Genomic DNA, 24,164 nt, shown 5'->3' with positions numbered 1-24,164 from the left:
TGTTATAACTGATAGCAGCTGACTGCTGCATAGGCAGGTACTGTCTATGACAAAGAAGTTATGTGGAAATGTCTTGGACGTTTATTAGTCCAGGGTAGGAAAACTTTTCAGGACCACAGCTAGTTACTCTAGGATGGCAAAACCCTTGACATGGACAATGTTGCATTATCAGCAAAGAAATGGCTCAGTTTAGCTTATAGATTTGAGACGGAAGTGTATCAGCCTTCAGGAAAAAAAAAATCCTGTTGGCATCTGCATTAAAAGGCTCCTCTAAAGAAACTATGCCAGTATTGCTAAGATTGCAGCATGTGATAAAGACAAAACATAAGCAATAGCTATTACAATAGCTGCATGTTCTTTAGGTCTTTATTATATGTACACCTAAAACATTACTAGAAGAAGTTAAGTGTTTTTGTCTGCCCCTGTGAGCCGTTTCTTGAATCAGGGTCAGAAGCAGCCACAAGAAGCCATCTGCCCAAAGACAAAACCAGCTGCATCAAACGTTCTGCATCAAACATCCCTTTAAGGGAGCTCCTAACTCCTGAAAACAGATTATTTTCATGAGAAGTAAAGATGGAGCAGTGTTTATGCATATTATATGTATTTTTATATATACAGATACTATACATATGTATATATATATGATATATATATATCAACCAAAAATGATTCCTGCATAGGGCAGGACAGCACTCACAATGTGCACTGTTCAATCCAGAAACATAATGCTTCTTCCATGAAATTCAATGAGAATATCTCTCCTATTTTCCAAAGGAGGACAATGAAACCAGCACTTTCCTTTTCACTGAATGGAAAAGTATGGTATTATCTGAAAAAAATAAAAATAGTAATAATAGTAAAAAACACTAAAACCAAGCAGATTTTGCCTTTGTTTTTGATATTCCCCTGCCACACCTTGTCACCTTGTTCTTACCACACCTTGAGGAAAGAACTGAGATGAGGTGTATCCCCAAAATTTTGTCTCATATTTTCAGAAATCTGCCTATTTACTATGGTTTCTCAGCTTCTTTCAATATTTTATTGTATTGCTGTGGAATGTAGTGCTTACAGCCCTGAGCTGCAGATTTGGCTCACAGCTCTCTTTTTCCTGAAAGGTTAAGAATGCATTTATAATGCCTCTTCTGACACTTCGGGAAAGGTCTTTAGATAACGATTCCAGACACCAGTAAGTTTCCAGCCTGTCAAGTAAGAGGGGTAAATGCAAAGAATTCTGTTAATACAATGTTATGGTTGAGATTTTCAATAAGCCGCAGTGAGCAAATCTTAAATTATGCCTCTCACAGCAATTCTAATAAAGTGCACTTAAGCTTCTGTTGGGGGGCGGGGGCAGGAGGGGGCAGGGAAAAAGGCACAAAAAAAGCTTTGCAGAAAAATATGTTAAGGGGAAAATTCAAAACCTGCTGTAATCAGTGACACTTGCTCCTAAATTACATGAGGTTTTGCGTCACACCCAAATTTGTTCAAAGCAAAGCATTGTAATATAAATAAATACCAAAAAATGCTCCTCACTTAAACAGGTCTCCAACACGAACCCATGTTTTGGCTGTAGAACCTTCACACACTGAGTGCAAATGTGCCCAGGAAGTGGATCAAGGGGATTATTATAAATTGAACCTGCTCTCTGGTACCTCTGCTATATGGCCTGGAGGGATTGCTGAATGCAGAGAGAATAAGTAAAAATGATAGAAAGAATTAATAAATAGCTAAATCATTTCTCTCTGGATGCCAGCTCCACGTTAGTTAGTTATAAAGTTGTGACTGTTACACTGTGTGTAATTTCATTCCTCACACAATAAAAAACTTGCAGTTAGAGAGGCCAAATTGTGGACATCCATAAATATAGATTTGCACTCTTGACGAAGGCAATGTTGCATTTTGCCTCCAATTTTGACCAGTCATACTCAGCTTCAGGCTACTCCCAACGGTACATAAATACAAATCTATCCAAAAAATACTAGTGAACTGAGTCACTCTGGTCTCAACTCCATCCATGGCAGCACCCAAACACCATAAATGAAAGAACTTGACAGGGACAGAGGCGAACAACGGTCACCTCATCAACCACAGATCTATTTGCCCATGGCTAGAAGCATTAACTACAGGCATTTTCTCAAACACACAAATACAAATGGTGATGAAAATATCAGTGCTTCCACTGGCCATGTCTTTAACTTCCTTATCATCATGATCTCATCACGCTACTTCTAAACAAACAAACAAAAAAGATGTGCTAGAAAGATCAGAAGTTACAGGACTAATCAGAGTCTTCTCTGTAAAAATAGCTTTCTACTAAAAACTGTGAGGGTCTTGCTGCATTTATGACCTTTATACTTCCCAAACTAGGAAGAGGATGAAGGAGGCAGGTTATGGAGAGAGATCAGCCCCCTAATGAAGATAGTGAAATGAGCAATTACTAGAATACATATATTTTAAATCACAGTGAGACCATGATACTCTCAAAATCTATTAAGTATTTTGTTAAAATTTAATGGAAATATTTGAACACATAAATATATTGCCATTGTTTTTTTCAATATGTGAAGAATACTTGATCTTTAGGGTCTGCATTCATCTGTCATCTCTCAAAAACATATATTAAACAAGTATAAATGACCATAACTCCAATTGACCTTAATGGATTTACAGTGCCTAAAGCACCAGGAAAAAATGAGTGAACTAAAAATAGTTAACACAGGTGATGATAATCTCAGTCATATCATCACTGCACACACTGTTGCTCATAAACAGACAAGCATGACATGACCACACTTTTCAAAGGAAAATTTATCTTTGTGTGTTGAAAAAACATGGACACTTCAACCTCGGGGCTAATTTTTCTGAGACTGTGGAAGCACTAGAGAAAAAAAAGAATAATAATAAAAAAAAAGGTCTAGAAAAGACAACTGGCAATGTTGACATGAGCCTGGGAGTGATGAGGTCTGTTTTTGTATTCCCGGTTTTGTCACAACTTCCCTATGGCCTCAAACAAAGTCTCCTGCTGGAGCAATGGCAATAACAAGTTATACATCCATTCTTAATTTTCAGGACAGCTGTGGAAAGTTGATTAATCTAATAGGATTTGGGGAATAGATTCCAAATAGATTAAAAATAACCATCAGAGCAGATGGAAAGACTAGATGAACTAAACATGGAGGGTTATTGATACAATTCAAAGTTCGTGTTGGCATTATGATGGGGAAAGTTGGAGTTAATCTAGAAATTAACAGAGCAAAACCAGTGCATTTTAAATTCAGCAACTCTGCAAAATAATGAAAGGAAAGTTTATTTTACCAACTCCTGAGTAGAGATTTAGAAAATAAAACTTCAGAAATCAAAATAGCAGAAGAAATCTCCATGGTAACTCTCTCAAGTGTAACAAGACTTCAGACCTGATTCTGCAATTCTGCCCTGTCTGATGAGTCAAAGAAGGACAAAGACAGAAACACCTGATGAAGCCGCCTATCAGCAGCAGGATATTAATCCAACACTTCTGAGATCCTGACGTTACACTTCTGTGACAGCACTGCTCTTCATTCATGCCTTTCACCTAGTCCTAAACACATTACAACAGTGAAATGGATGGAGATGGTCTGTTCAATGTGGCTGCGCCCAAGAATAAGCAAGAAAAGAGAAAAATCTCACTGGGCTGAGCAAATGGTGCTCCCACCAAGGGAATGAGCTGGCATCCAACAAAGCTGCTGGTCCCAGCCTTCCGACAGAAAGAATCTATTTGCAATATCTGCCTTGCATCCTGAGTATGTCAATGAACATTTTTTCCTCACATTTCACTAAGCTTCCTCTTTTTATGCAATTTCTCTCAAACTAGGTAAAGTTACTATTACTATTCAACTGATCAATGCAAAAATATTGACAGAAGACAGATGACCCAGCTCCCATGTTCAGGTGAATATCCAAGCCAGACTCATGCAAGGATAAAGGCTCTGCTACCTTTCCCCATCAGAAAGGATGGAAACATATAGACGAAGAAGGGACACATGGTACGTACACTTTACATACATTTCTGATATGTTCAACAGGGTGCACTGGAACTCCAGCCCATACCAGAGAACACACAACCACTTTGGGCAAATTCTGAGAGAATCAGGCAAGCTTTTTATGCTCACGGGATGTTTACAATAGGACAAATAACTACTTCTGGGGCACTGAAATACCACAAAGGCAAACATTTTATAACAACTGTGTAGAGGCTTGAATACTTCATAGTAGAATAAAATAATCTCAAAATCTGAGGTATTTCTTTACTTACCCAGAAATCAGCACATATAAACTTCTGACAGCTGAAAAGCCTTTGTTCCCAACTAATAAAATGAGAGTAGAACAGATCTTGAAAGCATTTTAAAGTAATGGAAGATTTAGTAAGAAAATGGATAATAAGATACTCTTAGTCTAGCAAAAAATGCCAGCATGTTAATAATATATGACCAGCACTACTCTGTGTGATAGAGGAATCTGCAAAATACTACAAAGCCAAGTCTCATGCTAGCAAAATGTTGGCTGGTAACACTAAGAGAGTCAGCATGTGTGAAGGGTATCTTCCCTTGGGGATGTCCTATGGGTATATTCTTAACCACAACACTTTTTAGATCAGAAAAAAGGTACTAATTTTTGCAGGCTTCCTAATGGTTCAATGACTTCATCTAATGGAACCCTCTAATAGGGCCTGCACTTAGTGCAGTCAGTGGCACGGCCGCCTTGGTTACAGCTTGATCCCTCAAGGTGCTGAGCGCCTGAGCAGAAGCCAGTGGGTGTCCATGGTTCCAGCTGCTCGCGGTGGGAGAGGAGTTCATCCCCTCCTGTAAAAGAGGTGCTCCACACTTTGCACATCAGGTTGCTAGACCTCTGACAGCTTACGCTCTTTAAAAGCTCTACGATTATCCTTTAAACACCAAGACCATTTATTGCCTCGCTTTTAGAAGAAGAGAATTTACTGTGAATAGGCTGCTTTGGAAATTACTCTCCTCACTATATATTTGGGGTCCATTCTCAGATGTGCTGCTGTTATTCAAATAAAAAATAAGGTTCTGCTTCTCAAGAGATCAGAATTTCCTCTTCCTATTGCATTGAATATGCTACAATGTCTTAGCCAACTCCAGTCATCAAAAAACTCAATCCATCAGACAGGCCGATGAAGGCAACAGACCAAGAAAATAATGATTTCCTGAATTTACTTTCTTGAAAGTAAATTAATCAGTGCTTTTACCTATCAGTAGAAAGAATTCTTCCTGTCCTCAAAATCTTCCAATTCCTGTATACAAATGGCCAGTTTCAGCATTCTGAGGACAGTTACTTATTTTCCCATTCTCCAGGATGCTGGTAAGAAACTGATTCCTGTCTCCTTTAATAATTTTTATCCAGCTTGGACAATCTGAGGTAAATCCTAGGCAGGATTCTTTCACCAGTCAGTACAGGCTGGCTAGATATTTGCAAGCCTCATTCTGACGGACAAAATTCCAGCTCATTTACTCAAATCTGTCAACACCTGAAAATAATTACCTCCAAAAGAGAATTTGTAGATATCACATTCCTGCTCAAACAGAAAGATATTTTTGTCCTTGCAACGAATTTTTACACCTCAATATGTTTTGCAAACAATGCACAGTTGAAAAGAAATTGGGTCTAAATTATGAACCCAAGTACACCCAAATACAGCAAATCTCCTTATAGAAATGGAAACGCATTCATAGTCATATGTGGCCAATATAACAAAAGAATTATGGGAACATCATCCAAAACCTTGAGCAGACACCAAGCAAAAAATCTAGCCTAGAACTCAAGAGACTTCCTGTGAGGCCTAAAACAAGTCCTTTAACTTTTGCATGCTCCCTTTTCTGACTGTATTGCTTTTTTTGGTCTCCAAGTATTTGAAGTAACACATATCTCGGGTATACATCCTAGCACGTGGCCAGTTTAGGCTGTAATGCAGTTGAAATGATTCCTAGGAGTATAAACCCAGCACCAGATTTGACGCAAGGCTCCTCAGCATATGGATAAGCAAAGTCAAACCCTAGGAGCACTGGAGCACTTTTTCACGTGCTATGCCAATGATATTCAGTGTATAAACCTCATAGGAATTTAAGAGAACCACATGGCCCAGAATTTCACAGGTCATATAGGCCAAAAGAAGCCACAAATTCAAGAAAGCTGAATAACGAATGCTGAAATGGTTATCTGTACAAAAGATAGACTAGAAATCTCTACCACTTGGTAAAATCTCAGATTAATTTTGATATTCTTTCAGCCACAAGACTATGCATAAACAGCTCTTCAGTTTCTAAAAAGCAAATAAACTTCACTTGTTCACTAATGAAGTCAACTTCAGCCTGGAACCTTTCCTAGGTACAGAAATTGAAATTATTCCATTTCAGTTTCTCGCTACACTCTTTCTATATCATCCAAGTTTGTTAAATGAGACCAAAAAAGAGGAAAGTTAGCACTGTTCTCCAATGCTAATGCAAGCACTTTTCAAAAAAAAAACAAAGCATGCAGAAAATTTCAGTAGATCAGGCTCTTTCTGAGCCTGAGGTGCAGTCCCTGTCCCAGCTCTTGTCCCACAATGGAACAAGAAGCAGCAAGGTGCACAATCCCATGTTTAGTAATGCAGTAACACCTCAGCACGGCTGCTCCACCCTGCAGTTAAGAAAAGGCTCCAGGCACCCTGAATTACTGCTGTGCAAGAAGACACACTCCTCAGCTGGCTATATTTTGACATCAGTACATTCAGCTGATCCAAACTTAGCACATTAAACCATTTCAAATCAAGTTTGGCAGTTTGTGGTTACTTCTGGTACAATAGAGTCAGCTTTGGCTTTTATCAAACCACTGTGATTAAATTATACATTAGCAATATAACTTGAAGTCATTCATGACATCCATGACTAAATTTAAAATACTTCAATATACTTAGAGTCATCCATGACATTTGAATGAAATTTCGATATAGGTTACTGTCATTTGCATTTCCAATTTGTTAGCATAAATTCTGACTTGGAAGAACTTTTTTCTATTTCATGCTAACACTCCTGTTGAAAGTCCTCTGACAACAGCATTACAGTAAATGACATAACTAGCTCATTCATCACACATTCCTTATTAACCATTGTTCACACTGCCCCTTTTCTAAACTAACCAACTCTTATTATAAAGCAGTGCAAATAACAGGATGTGAAGAAACTCATCTAACTGTGGAGAATCTCATTCATGCTGAAGAGATCTAAGTCAATCCAAAAACAACACGCTTAGTTTTTCTGTAGGTGAAGTAAAACAAGTCACAGTATTTTAAGTCTTTATAACATTGGAAGTAAAGTTAGAGAAATATAGGTATGGATTTAAAGGACTGGAGTTTTATCCTGGTGTTTGAAAGTGCAGTCCTAAACAGAACTATTCACTTCCCGGTTTTAATGTTCCATGTCTGATTTGTAACTACAAACACCTTTGCCATTTCTGCTAGTTCTCCAGAAAAGAGGACTATTATTAGCCAAAGGTGCCCTTATGAGACAACTCAGCCACAACAAGCATGCTAGAGATTTTCAGGATGAAGAGAGAGAACCTGAAACCAGATGTTCATTGAGCCATAACCAGCTATAAGTAAGTATTAATATGCTTGAAGAGTTTGGGGGAACAAGGTCTAAATCCTACTTTATTAAAATAGATTAATATCAGAACCCGGAACTTGTTCTGAAATAGCAGGGAGGAGAGTTGAGAAGTTGCTTGGCTCAAGAAAAAATAGGAGCAGGTTCTGAGAAAGAACAGAAATAGCACAGTATTATTTCACAGTTAAGCATCAAACTTAGAATTTTCTGTGGATGAGAACAGAAATTGTTTAATCAGAAGAAAAACGAGGCTGAGCACCAATAAACAACTTCCTGAACAGAAGACATGTCAGGAAACAGTGGGAAATGGCTAAGCTATCTTCCAGATGTGAACATTTTAAAGCTTCTTGGATGTGTAAGTTAGTGAGGTACACTCAAATAGGCACCTTACACAAGCCTAGTGGGCTGACTATGGACTGATTAATTAATCTTGAATAACTCAGGGGATTATCAAGAGGAGCCCTTTCTCTTGGGTGTCCTGAGCAGAGTAGCTCCTTCTGCATCTGAAGACAGAAACGCATTGAGGTTTCTGAGATGTAAATAATTCAGACAATCTGTAGGAGCAGTACAGTTTCTTTTACAGCTAAAATCTTGTAAATACATTTACTCTAATGATGTCTATCTAATTCATGAAAAAATACATATTAGAGAACTGAAACATTCTACTCACTATGCAGCAGAAAGATACAGCAAGCTTTTAGCAGAATCTCTTTTTAGCAGAAAGTTATTTTCCCAAGATCTTGACTTCATTAAGGCCTTAAACAGCAATTCCTCCCATGTCATTATTTGTCGTTTTTCCACTGAAAAGGGTTCCATGTCCCTTTCAATTTGTGCTGATCTAAATGCACTTCTCCATACTTCTCCTAATGTCAACCTGTATCATCACTATAAAAGAGTATCAGGATCTTTCTGTTCATGATTCATTTCCTAATTATTCCCCTTCCTTTACTTTAGTCATAAACTCTTCGGTGTACAACAAACTCCTCCCCAGGGAAGCCCCATTTTGCTCAATTCTCAGTCGTAAGTTCCTTAAATATATGTCTACTTTTGATCACTCACAATACTCTAAGCTAAAACTTTTGTATTGATGAAACATGCTTCTGCCCTTCAGTGTCTCCTTTTGCTGTTCATCGTATGTACTTTACAGTAGAAATGCAGGTCTTTCCCTTTGGAGAGAATCCGAGGAAGAAATAACGGTGCTTGTTCAAGAAGACAGCCACCCTCTACACAGATAATTGCTTTTCAGATATCTCTTGTATTCCACATGATTTTCAGTTTTATTCCTTCTTGATATTAAATTTTGTAAGGGATACTTCTTTAACAGAAATTGTCTTGTTGTTGTCTTAAGTAGAAAACTTCAGAAAACTTAGTAGAGAAGGTTCTTGTCGACAGCTTTATTTGAACTCATCATTGTAAAGAGCCTATATGGAAAAGAATGACTTTCAGGGACTTTGGTAAGAGCTGGAGAGCATTCAGCAACTTGTAAGAACAAGTCCCATATCACCACAGCATTAAAAAAAAATCTGAGCTGAGATAACATGCAATGATGGCTGTGTGTGAAGAAAGACATGATGACAGGAAAGTATAGCAAAAAATAAAAAAGGCAACAATAAAACCTTTTATTACCTTTTATTACCAGAGTCTTAAGTACTCTGTGTGTTCCTGAGATCAGAGAGCAGTGACTCAGCCCAGATTACCAAGGCACAGATCTTTAGTGAGATCACAAAGATTTCACTGGTCATACACTCTAAAAAAAAAAAAAAAATGAAGATATACTAAAACCTGTGAGAGTGTTGCTGGCAGGGAGTTGCAATTCTCACTGAATGTAGCAGTGTATCATCCTAAACCCGCTGGCATCCCCTCTAGGAAGATATGCATTAACTTCTCTCGATGGATGAGGAGATATCGTTTCATCTGATATGATTCAGAGCTACTTCAAGATCCAGACTGAGGCATCTTACATTTGCTAATGTCTGAATTACATTTTCCGGTCAAAGTGATCTAAATAAAAAGGAGAAAAAAAAATCCTCCTGACCTATAACAAAAATGAAATCTATACAATATGCATGCTATCTCTCTCTAATATCTTTTTATTATAATTATTTTGATGTGATTATAAGGCTTAAAAACAGCCCCTACACTGATTTTCCTAGTGAGGCTACCAAATCCACTTTCAGCAAGTACAGTGAAAACTTCTTAACGCTGTCCTACCAGCACTGCTCAAAAGCTGTCCATAAGAGACAGCTTTGGCTTTCATAGTACCTTATTCTTTAAACTTGGTAAATCCATAGAATCTCTCTAAATTGAGAATGAGGTTTGAAGGTCATCTGGTAAAATCCTCCTCAGAAAAGAGGGAAAAATCAAAAGTTAGACCAGGTTTCTGAAAGCCATTGTCAACTGGGTTTTGAGCTTCAAGGATGGAGATGCCCCAGAAAACCTGCTCCACTGTTTGACTACTCTCCCAGTGCACTTTTTGTTTTCTAAATATTTAATCGGAATTTCCCTCTTGTTGCATCTTGTGCCCTTTGCCCCTCCTTCTTCCCTGCGCTCATCTAAGATGAGACAGTCTTACCAACAGCTGTAGTGAGTGGGTGACTTGATTGTGCTCCTATTCCAGTGAAGGACAAAACTTTCACTGATTTTTCTGTGCAAGAATAAGGTCAAGGATTCGTGTGACTGTTTGACTCTCTTTGCTCATTTAATCAATTAAATTTATTAATTTATGCACAAAAGGATTTTACATACATGAGCCAAAATGCAAAGAATTACTTAAAAATCAAGACTTGTGATATCATTTCTTATGTCTCAACTTTTCAGATTGTCTACAAAACTAAAAGGATCAACCTTACGCCTTTAACACGCACATGAAATACAAACATATTGAAAGAGATGATGTAAGCTGATTTATTCTCTAGTTTCTCTTTTATTTTAGGCCCAAACCTCACAAAATCAACAAGAATTAAACAGCATCTAATCAACTGCCAGCACAGCTCTCACTTGATCTCTAAGCATAAACACTCCACATTCAAGTTCCATTCAAGTTCTGCAAGTCCTAGCCAAATTCCGTTTGGATCCAAAAGGGTCTTTCCTGCTGAATTTCAATGACTTTCCAGAAAGCAATCTGTGTTTCCCAGGCTCAAGAATTTTGTTTTGGCAGAATATAGAACATTTTAGAACAGGGGCAAATCAGCAGCAGGTTCCAATATTCCTAAAGTAATTACCTCCCCAAACTTACTGGTCTTATAAACAGAAAGGATATCTATATAACTCACACTTCTCAATGAAGTATTAATTCCTATTATGATTGTTAAAATCCTAACTCTGCCATCTTGATATTACAGGAAAAAAAAAAAACTAATTATGTTTCCATATGACAACTGACAAAAGATAGAAGAGCAAAGAATTGCAGAAGGATCATGTGTTGAAGTAAATGAAGGCTAAAACTAAAGAAATATCTGTATGGCTTAAGAAATCCACCTAGTTCAGTATTTTTAGGGATTTTTGCTCTCTAAAAAGTTGCATAAGTCTTCAATTCTCAATTTTGAAGGAATGAATTGAAAGAAGTATTATATGGAGTTTTGGGAGAAGGAGACTACACTGCTGAGGTTGAATTTTTGGTATATGGAGTGGTTAAACACTATACCAAAAAAGCGTATTTTAACAGACATCTCCCAGCAGTTATGTAAAATAAACAAAAAACATGAAATGAAAACTCACTGTTTGCTGTTACTCTTGTGTTCTTGATGATGGAGATCTCGCAAATCTCATACATTTTTTGAATATGAACTTGCAAAGATTTAACTCAACTTGTTCTACTGAATGTGGTGTATGATTTCAATCCTTAGTTTTAAGCACATTCACACATCTGCAGAACAAGAATATCAATCTGATAGGCTGTGCCTATCAGCAGTTGTATGTTTCAGGGATACCATTTGATACCTGAGCAAACTACCCATCTCACGTGAGTTTCCTTAGCACGAAACATCCTGCAATCGATATGTTGTACAGAGCTAGCACAACACACACTCCCTCTTCCTTTCTTCTCCTTCTCTACCAGTGGACAGATGCTTCTTCTCCAGATCAGTGGGCTGGTGATTCTTTTACCAACATAAAAAGATGCAGCAATTTATCGGTTCAAAGATTTTACTTTTTCAAATTTATCAAATCTCTTGAATCCCTAAGCTGTTAACTGAGTAACTGCAGTATGACATTGCTAGCATATAAGCCAGATGATAGCCAAAATCATAAGACTTCATAAAATGTGTTTTAGCAGAAGTTATAGTTTCCAGCTTTATGAAGCATTCTAAAATGAGATGAAAATCTATGCATGGGATATATCGCTTCCCGACACAACTACTGGAGTTGCATTATGTACAGTAATGTTATCTTTTAGTCCAACAGATACAGTCTTATCTCCAAGTGTTAAGGATTTACATACATCAGTATAATTATTGTTAATGGGAATTACAAACATAAATCTTCAGAATATCAAGAGTTACATCATTAGCTTGCTAACTACCAAGAGTAATATCATTAGTTTGCTAAAATGACCAACTTCACTCGCCAAACAATCTCTAAATATTAATACATAGAAACTGTTCTTCCATGAGAATTATTTCTCATTGTGGTCTGCTTACAAATTGTTTGGAAAGGAACAGGGTAAAGAAGGAACAGATTATTTTATTATTTTATACTGTCACATAAGGTTATACTTCTAAAGCTGGGTCTATACAAAGAAAAGTGAAGTCCAAAGCTAAAGATATGCAGTAAGATTTTCAAAGTTATGAAGGAAACTCAGCTATGTGACTTTGATTAATCTTCCATTCACCGCTTTGAAAATCTCATCTATGATCTCTATTATTTACAGTTCTTTGTGCCTGCACATCTGTGTACTTCTTGGTACCAAAAACTTCCACTTAATGTAAATGTTAAAACAAAATTATCCTGCAATGGTAGTTACTCAGAAATACATTTTCAAAACAGCATGAAGATTTTCACTGTGTGACACATATTAACATCAATTGGATTCACACAGCTAAATCTCTGTGCAATTCTTTGCCAATTTACCCCTTCCAGAATTTAATACTTTCTGCAATTGCTTTATTTTCCAGACATTTGCATGCTGCAGTATTTTATAGCATGGTGGCTACTCTAGCACAGACACCATTTCTGGCAGCTGCTTTAATTTTCTAGTACAGACAAGGCCAACATCTGTGACTCCTGATGGTACCAGGAAAAAGCATGGCTATCATCCAAAGGATTCATAGATCCTTAAGATGCATTTTCCTGATGTATACGTAATAGTACTCATGACAGATTAATGCACAGAAAGATATACACATACCTTTAATTTCTCAGCTTGACAACTTTGCAAAAGGTATATTGCAATGTTTGCTTGCAGTAAGAACAAGTATAAAATAAGACCAAAACAGTCAAAGAGATCATAGGAGTAAAAAAAATGGGGGGAGACCTTTTTTCCTTCCTCTAGGAAAATTCCTGTGCTTTTCGGAGGCAGACTTGTCGCTCAGCCTGCAGACATGCAAACTAACCACTCAGGAATCCACATGCTTAATAGCTTTTCCCAAACAGGTGCCCCCTAGCACGTGGTCTCTGGGATTATTTTCACAAGACTGACATCTAACAATGAGATTATAATTGAACTGTGTAAGATTATCCACAGAATGTTCTTGACATCATTACTAAATTCAGCAGCAAAATGTATTTATTATGATAAGTAAAAGCCCTAACTCAGCAAGAAACACTTCTGTGGATCCAAACATTAAAAGGAAAATAATATCATTTTTCAATTATGTTGAAATCCTCCCAATGTACACAAACAAATCCTCTTGAAGCTAATGTACTTACAGCACCACCATTACAGGAACGATATTTTATAGACTGATACACAATACCTGTGTATCAGACTATACCTCTTTACCTAGCAATTGTAATCTTCATCCCAACAACATATTTCCATGAAGATGCCCATCAGGCATGAGAGAAGTCAGTGCTGAAGGAATCAAGAAACAGCACTATGAGGTTACCAAACACTGTTTATACCTTTAGAACTACAGAGAACCAGACAGGAACATGTTTCCAGGGAGCTCACTATTTCCCATCATTTTATAACACAGAGGACGTCTAAGGCACATGTCTACTATAAAAGGTGTTGCTAACTGCATTTTACAATATCTTGCTTAACTTTCTTAGGTGATATCTAAAGGTTAGGCCAAAGGTTAAGCCTGAGCTGTTCACAGAACCATTTTCTGCCATGACTAGAATATGACCAAGGTGAACAACTTCCTGACTTTTTTTTTTGATACATGGCCACCTTTCACCTTTTCTAAAGTTTGGGTTTTTTTTCAAGTCATACAAATCATCTTCCTTTTGAAATGCTGCAAATTAGCACTACCAGTGCTTTGGCTTTTGTCATATTTAATCTAAATGCTGTCCACAGTTAGTAATATGTCTTTCAACTCTCCATAAATGGATGCAAGGTAAAATAAATCTTGCTTAATGACAGTAATGTCAGAGGACGCAGTTTTGCTGGGTGTGTTTTATACTCATGACCTCTGAGATGTTAGAAAAAAATCTAAAACTGCCTGTGGTGACAACTTCTACAGACATAAATTCAACACTACCATCACCAAAATCCCAACAAGTACCTGAGATTCCAGTTCTTGTCTACTAGACTGCATCTTAGATCTAAACATGGCTTTTATTTCTTAAATAAAAATAAACTTTAGTGAAAGCATTTTGCCATATAGGCATGTAGCAGTTCCTAAAACGTACGGATACGACACTGGTACTGTTATTATAAAACAGGTAACTATAGCAGAAAAGACTGCAAATTAAAGTCATTATTTGAAAGTTGCTAGATCATCTAGGAGGTCTTCTATAAAATACGATTTTTTTCCAGAAAGATTTGATATGCATTTCCCTACAGGTTATGGTGGCTGTTCATACCTTACTTCAATTTCTGTAGCCTCCAGGTAATTCTGCAACATAGTAAATACAGTTATTATAACCTTTATAGCTGTGAGACAGAGAGATTTTTGAAGATGGGTTTGTTTCTCCTCCCAAATGCACTGAAGTAAATCAGGAGTAATTCTCCTGCAGTCAATAGGGCAGCATCTGCAAAACTGGTGCAAAAGCAGAAAAAAAACACAGCCATAAATGTGTTTTAAAAAGCTTTCTTAAAACTAAAAAGTACAAACCATGTATTCCCTGCTTTTTGGCAAGGCTCTTTCAAGTTTCTACACCACATCCATCACACTGAAGCAAATCTAAGTGAGGTGCAGAGCCCCACTGGAAACAATGGAGATTTCAGCCTTTGTAAACAGGGGTGTTTGGTGCAAATCCTTGAGAAAGACTGAGGTGCTTCCCATAGAAATTATATATATATCATTTAAGTGTACATTAATATTGCCCCTGGAGCAGAAACCATTTCAATTTGCTGTAAGAGAAAACTAGAAAGATTAGCAAAGCATTAAAAAAACAGTAGCAGATGCATCCCACTTTTTTCCTTTACAGACACACGCAAGGCACCGCGCTCCTCTAAAGAAAGATCATGTGGCAAAATGATGACTCTGAGTCAGTAGAAAAGAGAAAAATCTTTTAAAATACTCTTGGGACTATAACTAACTCTTAAAGGAAGAGCATTATTTTATCATGATGCTAATGAGCCAGAGGAAGGATTATTAGGGTTTGCTCTTGTTTTGTCTGAACAAGCCTTTTCCCTGAAACAAATCTGCCAACTTCGGTAAACAAAGGGAAGAAGATACATATTTTTTTCCCCCTGTTGTTTCCGTTGCACGCTCAGGAATATTTAATCAGGGAAAGGGAACCCCAAGCAACGTACAGAAGAGAATGGGCAGAATTCGAAATTTGGAGGAAGGGAAAAAAAAAAAAAAAGGAAAATAGAAAATGGAAAGGGGGAAGAAAAGAGGGAAAAAGGGAAGGGACAAGGGACCGGGAAAAGGGAAGGGTGGCGCCGGTGGTTTCGGGGCGCCCCCCCGGGCGCTCCAGCACGGCCGGTCCGCGCCCTCCGACCCGCGGCCCCGTCGGGGCGCCGCGCCGGCGGATCCGGCTCCTTCCTCTCCCCTCTCCCTGTCCCTGTCCCTTTCCCTGTCCCGGGCGGCGCGCGGCCCCGTCGGGGCGCGGGGTCGCCTCGGGGCTGGGGCACCGCTGCCCCCCGCGCGGCCCGACGGCGGCGGCGCTTCCCTCCCCGCCCGCGACGCCGGATCCCGCTCCTGTCGCGCCGCCAAACTTAGGTGCAGGGGGCGCGGGGCCGGGCGGCCGCCCCTGCCCATTCCCGCTCCCGCGGCCGTGCCCGTGCCCGTGCCCGTGGCCGGGCGCACTCACCAGCTGCAGAGCGCAGAGGAAGATGAGGGTGCAGCGCCCCGAGCAGCAGCCCATGGCGGCGGCCGCCCCGGCGGAGCCGCCGCTCCCGCCGCGCTCCCGCAGCCCCGCGCGGGGGGCTCAGCGCAGCCCGGCCGCCCGTCCCTCCTTCCCCGCCTGCCCGCCCTTCCCCCCGGCGCCCGCCTCTTTGTTGGAGGGTTTTCCCGGGCCGCGGCTGGGAGCGCGACGAGGGCAGCGCAGCCCCGCGCAGCAGCGGCGCGGGCCGGGGCCGGGGCTGGGCAGGGGGCGGGCGGCGGTGGGGGCGTGTGAGCGGGGGCGGGCGAGGGGCTGCGCTAGGTGCGGGGGGAGGGCGCGGGAGGGGGCGCCCCTCGGGGGGGGGACCCACGCGGGGAGGGGGGCGCCCCTCGGGGGGGGGGGACCCACGCGGGGAGGGGGGCGCCCCTCGGGGGAGGGGACCCACGCGGGGAGGGGGCGCCCCTCGGGGGGGGGGACCCACGCGGGGAGGGGGCGCCCCTCGGGGGGCTGTGCGGGGTGTCGGGGGGACCCACGCGGGGAGGGGGCTGGAGGAGCCGCGGGGGCGGCGCAGCGCGGAGCCCGGCGAAAGTTCAAGCGCACGGAGTGCGCTCGGAGTGGGGGGCCTGGCTCAGCCGGGGTAGGTGGGCATCCACGTGGGCATCTCCGCGCGCAGAAACGGGAGACTCCCTTGGCAGAGGCAGGCGGAGACCCCCCCTTACAGGCGCTGCGTGGGAGAGACCCTGCGTGGCAGCACGGGGGTGAGTAGCCGCCTCCCGCAGGAACCTCCTAGGGACACGGGGCCAGCGGAGGTGGCATCGCGCTCCCTACATCCATCCATACGCTCTGGTCTCGGGCTAGCCACGTTTCGTGGAAGAAGCAAGAATAAATATGCTCTCTATCTCTTAAAAGTATTTTTATGCATGCATAAAGTGTCAGCTGCACCATTTTTTTTTCCGACAAAGTATGCATAAATCAAATGATTTATTTTTTTATATAGGCATGAACGCCGAAGTGCTGTGTTGCTCCCCCCAAGTGCTGCTTTCCTACAGCCCGTTAAGAACTGCTGCTCCGCAGTGCACGAACTTCTCCCAAAGAGCAGTGAAGGTTGCACGGGAGAAACCTGTCCCCTGGGACAAGCCTTAGCAAGGTAGCTGATCAGCATGTCTGGGAAATACATGGAATTTATTGTAGCCCTAAATTACTGATAGGTTTTAATTATTTATGCATTCAATAATAGTGATGATGATAGTCAAGTAAGCACAGGATTATGTAGAAATAGTACTGTCTTGGGTATGGAGAGCTGCTTTCTTTGTCACTTTCAATTTCAACGGGAGAGCATTAAAATAGTTTTATAGACCAAACTGAAGGAACAACACAAAGACAAATGTGAAGCAGATTCTCCTCTCATGGGGTATGTACTTGAGCGGGTATGTGCGAGAAGCCCCTCACTGGGCAACATACAAATCTTAGCAAAATAGCCCCAGAGGCTTTTATTTCTTATGTACAGACTTTTAAGACATAGCTCTACCTGTGCCTAAACTATAGCAAAGTGTGTATATTCAGAGAACAGATATATCTTGATGGAAGACTACTTGAAGTATATTGAGACAATGATAATACAGTTTAAGATGCCCAAAATGTATTTTGCTAGCCTAAACTGGCAATTTTTATGGATGATTGATTTTCTGTCCAAAGAGGTTAGACTAAGTACCTGGACTTGAGTCAAGTTTTTAATACACTACCAGCTGTTTTTAGTTAAACTCAGTAATGCAGCGATTAATGATAAGAATTACAAGGTGTAGGGAACCAGATAAAGGAAATGAAAAAAAGCAGGCGTTGAAAAGATACTGCTTGTACTCACCGTATTCAGCATCTGCTTATACATTAGTGGGGTGAGGTCCATAACTCTTCTCCCTCAATCTCTTCCCCAGGAGAAGTTGCTTCTCTTCTTGGAAGCAACTAAATCCTTATTTTTCCTTCTCACAGGAAAACATATGCCTCCCGGTACTAGGATGGTAGCTGGCATTAACCCATGTGCTCTTGGTTAGGGCAGAACTGTCTGAAGACCTGAATATAAGGACACAGGGCAGTACTCTCCTCTCCAAGCTACCTTTTTTTTTTTTTTGAGCAGTCTGCAGAACCAAATGGATACTGCTGTTTTAGAGATAAAAGTGCCTGTTTTCAAGCTGTCTTCCAAGACTAAGAAAGGTAAAATAATCCTTAAAAGAAAAAAAGGAGAAAGCCATTGATGTTTTTTTTCTCTATAGACAGTTTCACTCACTCACCTTTGTGGTTTCAAGTGTCTGTCACTAAACTTGAGTTCCAGAGCTGATGACTTTCAGACCATGTGAAAGTAAGTCTCCCAAATGAAATTTAAAGAAAGAAAAATATCTCTTCTCCAAACCATCTCCATCCTTGTCCATGTTTATAAATGATGCATTCTCAAATTCACTTTGAGAAGTTTTATAGAGCTCTACTAATCTCTCAGCATTTTTCAGTTTGCCTTCTCATATTCCTGAAATATTTTCAATTTTCTGACATCTATTCAAAACTGATCTTAAAGTGAAAAAGGAAGTTTTGTAAAGCATATTTTTTTCCAGAGAATGAGGTTCTACAAACAAAAACTTACTTGGTTATGGAAGCAGTAAAAATGTTAAATAACCTGAGAATGCTGTAAATCATGAATCCCACATAAGCACAAGTAACTGAGATGTTCGGATGCTATACAACCTATACAGCTATATTGCTATACAGCTGAAAGCATTAGGCATAAACAGCAGAGATAATCTGGGTCAGAGGATCTTAAAAATAATTACTAGAAAGCATAGGATTCCTAGAAAACATCAGAGAATGCAGCATAAAAATAATATAGTGTACAAAGCAAAGAATGAACAGTAGGGTCTGTGTTTTGTAGTATTCTGTACTCATGAATTGTGTTGAGAAGCCGACAGTCAAATAACCATAGAAACTCATTTCTGGTCTTACAACGAAGACAGTCCTAATACAGCTCTGTGCATGCCAAGTAGGTAGGAAATTGGTGTAAGCCCTGAAAAGCCCCATGGACCGGCTTAATGCCTAGCAGGCTGCACTGCATGGATGCAGATTTAAGTGCGCTTTGAAAGAAAGAGTGTACTCAAAAGCTTTATGATAGGTTCATGTGGGCATGGCTGTACTCTGACATAATAATGTAATTCTTTATGCTAGAACTATAATTATAGTCCTGTAGAGCCTGTGCTTTTAATCTTGCCCTCATTGAAAGCCAAACACTTGGACTGGTCACAGGTATATAAAAATATCATCACAATTATCTATTAGAAATATGCCAACTGTCTAGTACAGACTTCTCTTTCCAAGAGGTTTGTTCCTGATGGGTTATATTCTCGAGGGTCAAAGATGTGAAAAAAATATTTTTCAATAACTAAAAACAATCAGTAGAAAACTCATATCAACAGAACAATATAAAATATCTGATTATCCTTGTATCTCCTTAACCATGTGTACCATTCATCTGCTTCTGCAGGAGCTGTTCCTCAACCTGCATCAAATTTATCTTACCAGACTTAGGGAGATTTTGTTAACTACATCCACTGGATAACAGCAATAATCACAGAAGATATAAGAAACTTTCCTTTAGAGCTTGGTTTTGCCATCTTTCATCATTAATATAATTTAGAGGAAGTTACTGATAACAATGAGTAGGAGTGCAGAAGGCAACCCTGATCCTGGAAAGATTTATATACTTAATTTCAAGCTTTGAAAGTCACCCTAGATATTGTGCAGCAATTTAGGTAAGTATATTCAAGGGTCTGCAGAATCAGAATTTAAGAAGATACTTTTTTTGGTTTTATTTTAGGCATATAATTTAAAAAAAAAGGTGGAAATCAGAAAATTTGTAATTAATTTCTAAATTGTCCCAAAATGGAAGAGGATGCAGGGATCTAGATACTTCTCCACCTATAGGCCGTACTTTAGCAGACAATTATAACAGTCGAGGAAAACACTTCACTGTGAACTCTCCAAGCAGTCTTGATATACCTCAAGCAAACAAGAAACCCAATGAAATTTAATATCCTTTTAAAGACAAATGAGTGTCTCAAGATATTATCAGTGTTTTTAGTAAATCCTATTTTCAATTTATCCTTTTCAAGGGAAATATACAGTATAACGATCTAATTTTTCATTTTGATGTTAGCACCTGCTGCCAGAAAACTGCATTCTTCATTAAAATGTAAGTACTTCATGGAATGGAAATATATATTCATTGTGAATGAGTTCTTTTTTAATTTTAAAGCTATTGTTTTAAGTGACGTTATGAGTGAATTTCGTGCCAATGATGCTACTGTCAGGAGCAAGATATGTCATGAGCAGCAGTTGTGCTGATTCTTCTGCCTTTACCTTCTAACTGTGATCTGCAATTCCTTTTATTCCTGTCTTCCCATGCCAAGTTGTGTACATAACTCCCTGTAACACCACGCTTTTGTCTTTTTGCCTTTTTGGGTTTTTTTTCTTTTTGCCATTGTCTTTACCTTTCTTCTTTTACTTTTTTTTTTTTTTTTTTTTTTTTTGCTAATGCAGACTGCAATGTCAAAATAAGCAGGGCAGCTGGCAATACAGCTGTTTTTTTTTCTTTTCTTCTTGTTTTCAGGTCAATAAATGATTCATTTTTGACCATTCAGTGTAAATGAACATTGCTGCAATCCTCATTTTCAACAGGAGGAGCTTGAGTGGAGCTACAGCAGCAACACATGCTGCAAACCAACAGCCACTTAACGATTAACTACACTGAAGGTAAAGGAGGTTTACACAAGAAACTAAACTTTTGCTACCCTCAGAGTGCTCTCTTGGTGAAGATTCTTCTGTGAGAAAGTATTTCTTAGATGAACGCAGAATGTTTTTTACTGAAATTTTCTTCACCACAGTAAATGGAAACAAACTCCTCAGCCATAATAGAACATGCATTCTTTTTTTTTCTTTCCACTAAAACCCTAAAAATATTATTAGGTGTCCACTTGCAAATATGTGGTGGCAAACACTCTCAATGATTTATTCATTATTGTTTAGAAATATTTCTGCTCACTCACCGGTTATGTGTTTATGTCTCAATACTTGGAGGATTTTCCTTCGAAATGCAAAGCTGAGTTTACATAATCTGAAACAGAGCACCAAACAGATTGCTTTCCTTTGCTTGGTGCTGCTCTTGCATTACATTTTTTTAAAAATGGCAGTGATCCCAGCTGTGTTATTAGCAGGCAAAGGACTTTGGAAGCAAACGTGGTCTGAAGTGTTTTCGTGACACTTGCTGCACTTACGCTCTGCTCAGCTTTTGTGAATGAGACTTTGGATGTGGTGCCAGTGATGAACCATCCCAGAGCCCAGCACAGGTTTTGCCATGGTAGGAAATGTGGGTAGTACCTGGAGTTTGGGCAAGGCAAGAGCACAGCGGTAAGGCCTGAGCAGGACTAGCAGGCTGGCTTGGCAGCTTGTTACGCACACTTGCTTTAAAATTTCTGTTGTCGACTTCAGGAGAGGCAATGTTTTTCTCAGAGTAGTTCACACTCATTTTCTAGCTATTTTCAGACATGAAATGTCAGCTTTTCACGGGAAAGGCAAAACTGACTTGTCTGCTTGTTGCCAAATAACAAAATTGACCTAAATTACAGTTATTATATTTGTAGCTTAAAAATCCTTCTTTTGTTATGTTTACAGAGCTGAAATATTTTAGCTCAAATTTCCTGTGTGCAGGGTTGCCATTTGGATAAAGCTGCTGAATAGCATCCATTCCTTGGCTCAGGGAAGCAGAGTACTTGCTCTGAATGAATTTGTAACCCCCTTTGCAAAACGTGAGCAGTAGCCCCATGGAACTGATTACATCCCTCAAAAGCAGGGCCAAGGAACTAGATCTGCAGCTGATGCAAACTGCCCAAACTCCTTTCTTTCCAGCTGAAATGCAGTGGCACTCATGGTAAATGCATCATGCCTTTTTCCAAGATGCCGCCAGACTAAATGTTGGAAGCAATGAATTCCTACTTCTATAATTTAATTGATGTTTTCTTTTTTATATAGAAGTGTTGTTTTTTTTTTTCTCATGTCAATTTTTCCTTTCAGTGAGCTCATACTACAAACAATAACTTGCCAGGAAGTAATTGTCTCGCCATTCAATTTTTCTCAAACAGAACAAATTTCTGTTTGCTAAATCAACCTGATTTACTAATTAACATCTGGATCGTATGTGCACACTATGCACACACACAATAATTCCACAATTATATTATATTAGCTGTTTAAGGGCTCATCTAATTTCACTCTATACATAATCCTTGAAAATGAGATTTGCATAAAGTAATTTAAAGCAGACAGGGCAAACTAGAAGTATATAATTATGTGTCACTCTGAAATAAATACATTTTCAGTTTTCAATTTCCATAACTGAGTTCAGCGGAACATAATTTAGCCTTCTGAATATCTGAATTAATAATAAAAAGACAGTATTCCTCTTTCATATATGGAAATTTGCACAGAATTGGCAGTCGGGCTCTTCTTTGTTAGACTTGCTGGATTACCTACAGGGAGAATAAGCCTTGGGAGCATTGAAAAATGATCTTTCTGTAGAAGCCAGGGGGAAAAAGGAAGGTAAGAATCACACTTTCCAATCTAGTTCCTTAGTCTATTAAACAGTTAACACAGGAGACTTGTTCCTATGATCATTTTTCTCCTCCGCCTGTGGAGAATTTAGTCTGCTAACTTTGGTACTCTAAATTATATCTAAATTTGATGCTTGGAGTAACCTGAAGTCTGCAATATGAATATCCCCAACCACCTTTTATGGGCTCAGTGTCTAAACCTGCGACCAGCCTGTGACATTATTGTTAGAGGTTTTAACAGTTTTTCAAGGACATTTCAGAATTTATGAGATTATCTGATAATGCCCCAGGCATAGTGAAGTAAAAACACTCCTTTTTTTTTCTTTCTCTGTCAGGTTCCAACAGTAGACACATTTCCCTAGTGTAATAATTTTGTTATGGGCTCAGAGTTGCCGGTGGGTGAGCCTGCCAGTACATAGGGAGTCCCTACATACTGGCAACACACATTACCAATGATTTTATTTTTGCTAATACATGGTGGTTGTATAAGCTCAACTCCAGGAGCCAAGTGATTATAGAAGGAACTCGGTTTGCATTAAGAAAAATAAACTAACTCCTTTCCATGACAAAATAGAGCTGTTAAATGTGTAAAGATAACAACAATAAATGTCAATTGAATGGAGACTGAATCAGTTGCAGAATGTGATAGCACACAGTCCTGTTGTTAAACTTAATTCTCCTTGCTACATGCTCATCAAGAAAGCAGCACCGGTGAATTTTCGGTTTGATTAAACGATGATGTCTGAGAAGCTGGATAACAGCTAATTATTTTAAAATAAATTGTAGATGTATTTTTGCATTTATCTGACATTTTTAAAAGATACTGAGCTATGCTCCAAGTTAAATACATTGTTGAGGATTTCTGTTACTGCATCAAGCTCCATACACACTTTAAAAGGGCTCTTAAAAATAATCTTCTGTCGAGGGCTAAAAAGGGAATATAAGATACAATATTTTGGTGATGAACTTATGGTGGGGAATAGGGGGATTCTAGACAACAAAGGAATGAGAGTCTAAAATATCTTTTCCTAGAAGCTTCTGGGAGAAAAAACATAAAGCTAATTAACTTGAGATAGAGCTGACAAATTAATGAAAGGAACTGGATGAAACATAGTTGCAATACCAGGACTTTAAAAGATATCAGAAAGTCTCCTTGAATTACAAAAAGCCAGCAAAAATTCTAATATAAGGATAGTATGAGAACTGAAGAGAAGGGATAGAGATAGAAAGTCACTGTGTCACCATAGGTAGTTTTACAAAGATTTGGGACAACACGGATGCCTCTGGGCAACAGATCCTGTCCTGAGTTAGACAATTCTCCAGGATGCTGAGGAGAAAGAGAAAGCAACATGAAGAGACTTATTGGAATGTTCCCTCGGATAAATAGCAAATTCATGACTGGCTCATACTTGAAAATAACGGCCAGAGTGAACAATTCAGGAGTAGTCTCTAAACTCCAATACAGCTGCATAAAGAACCCATTGAATAATGGACCAACACATAAAAATTGGACTAT

General features: G+C 39.4%; 1 protein-coding gene across 3 annotated transcripts in view; it reads right to left on the bottom strand.

Annotated features, from left to right (window-relative positions):
- The window catches only part of NKAIN3 (sodium/potassium transporting ATPase interacting 3), a 322,807-nt gene extending 306,718 nt beyond the window's left edge, over positions 1–16,089 (bottom strand). For all 3 annotated transcript variants that reach the window (XM_088540165.1, XM_088540166.1, XM_088540164.1), the window contains exon 1: positions 15,996–16,089. In XM_088540165.1, coding sequence (XP_088396291.1) covers positions 15,996–16,049 — 54 coding nt within the window. In that variant the 5' untranslated portion in view covers positions 16,050–16,089. The remainder of the gene's footprint in view (positions 1–15,995) is intronic.
- Between the last annotated feature and the right edge of the window lie 8,075 nt (positions 16,090–24,164).

Source organism: Tinamus guttatus, unplaced genomic scaffold, assembly GCF_059628265.1.
Source record: "Tinamus guttatus ecotype Peru unplaced genomic scaffold, ASM5962826v1 Tinamus_guttatus_pri_ptg000056l, whole genome shotgun sequence".
Lineage (NCBI taxonomy): Eukaryota > Metazoa > Chordata > Aves > Tinamiformes > Tinamidae > Tinamus > Tinamus guttatus.
This window is presented reverse-complemented; position numbering and strand designations above follow the sequence as displayed.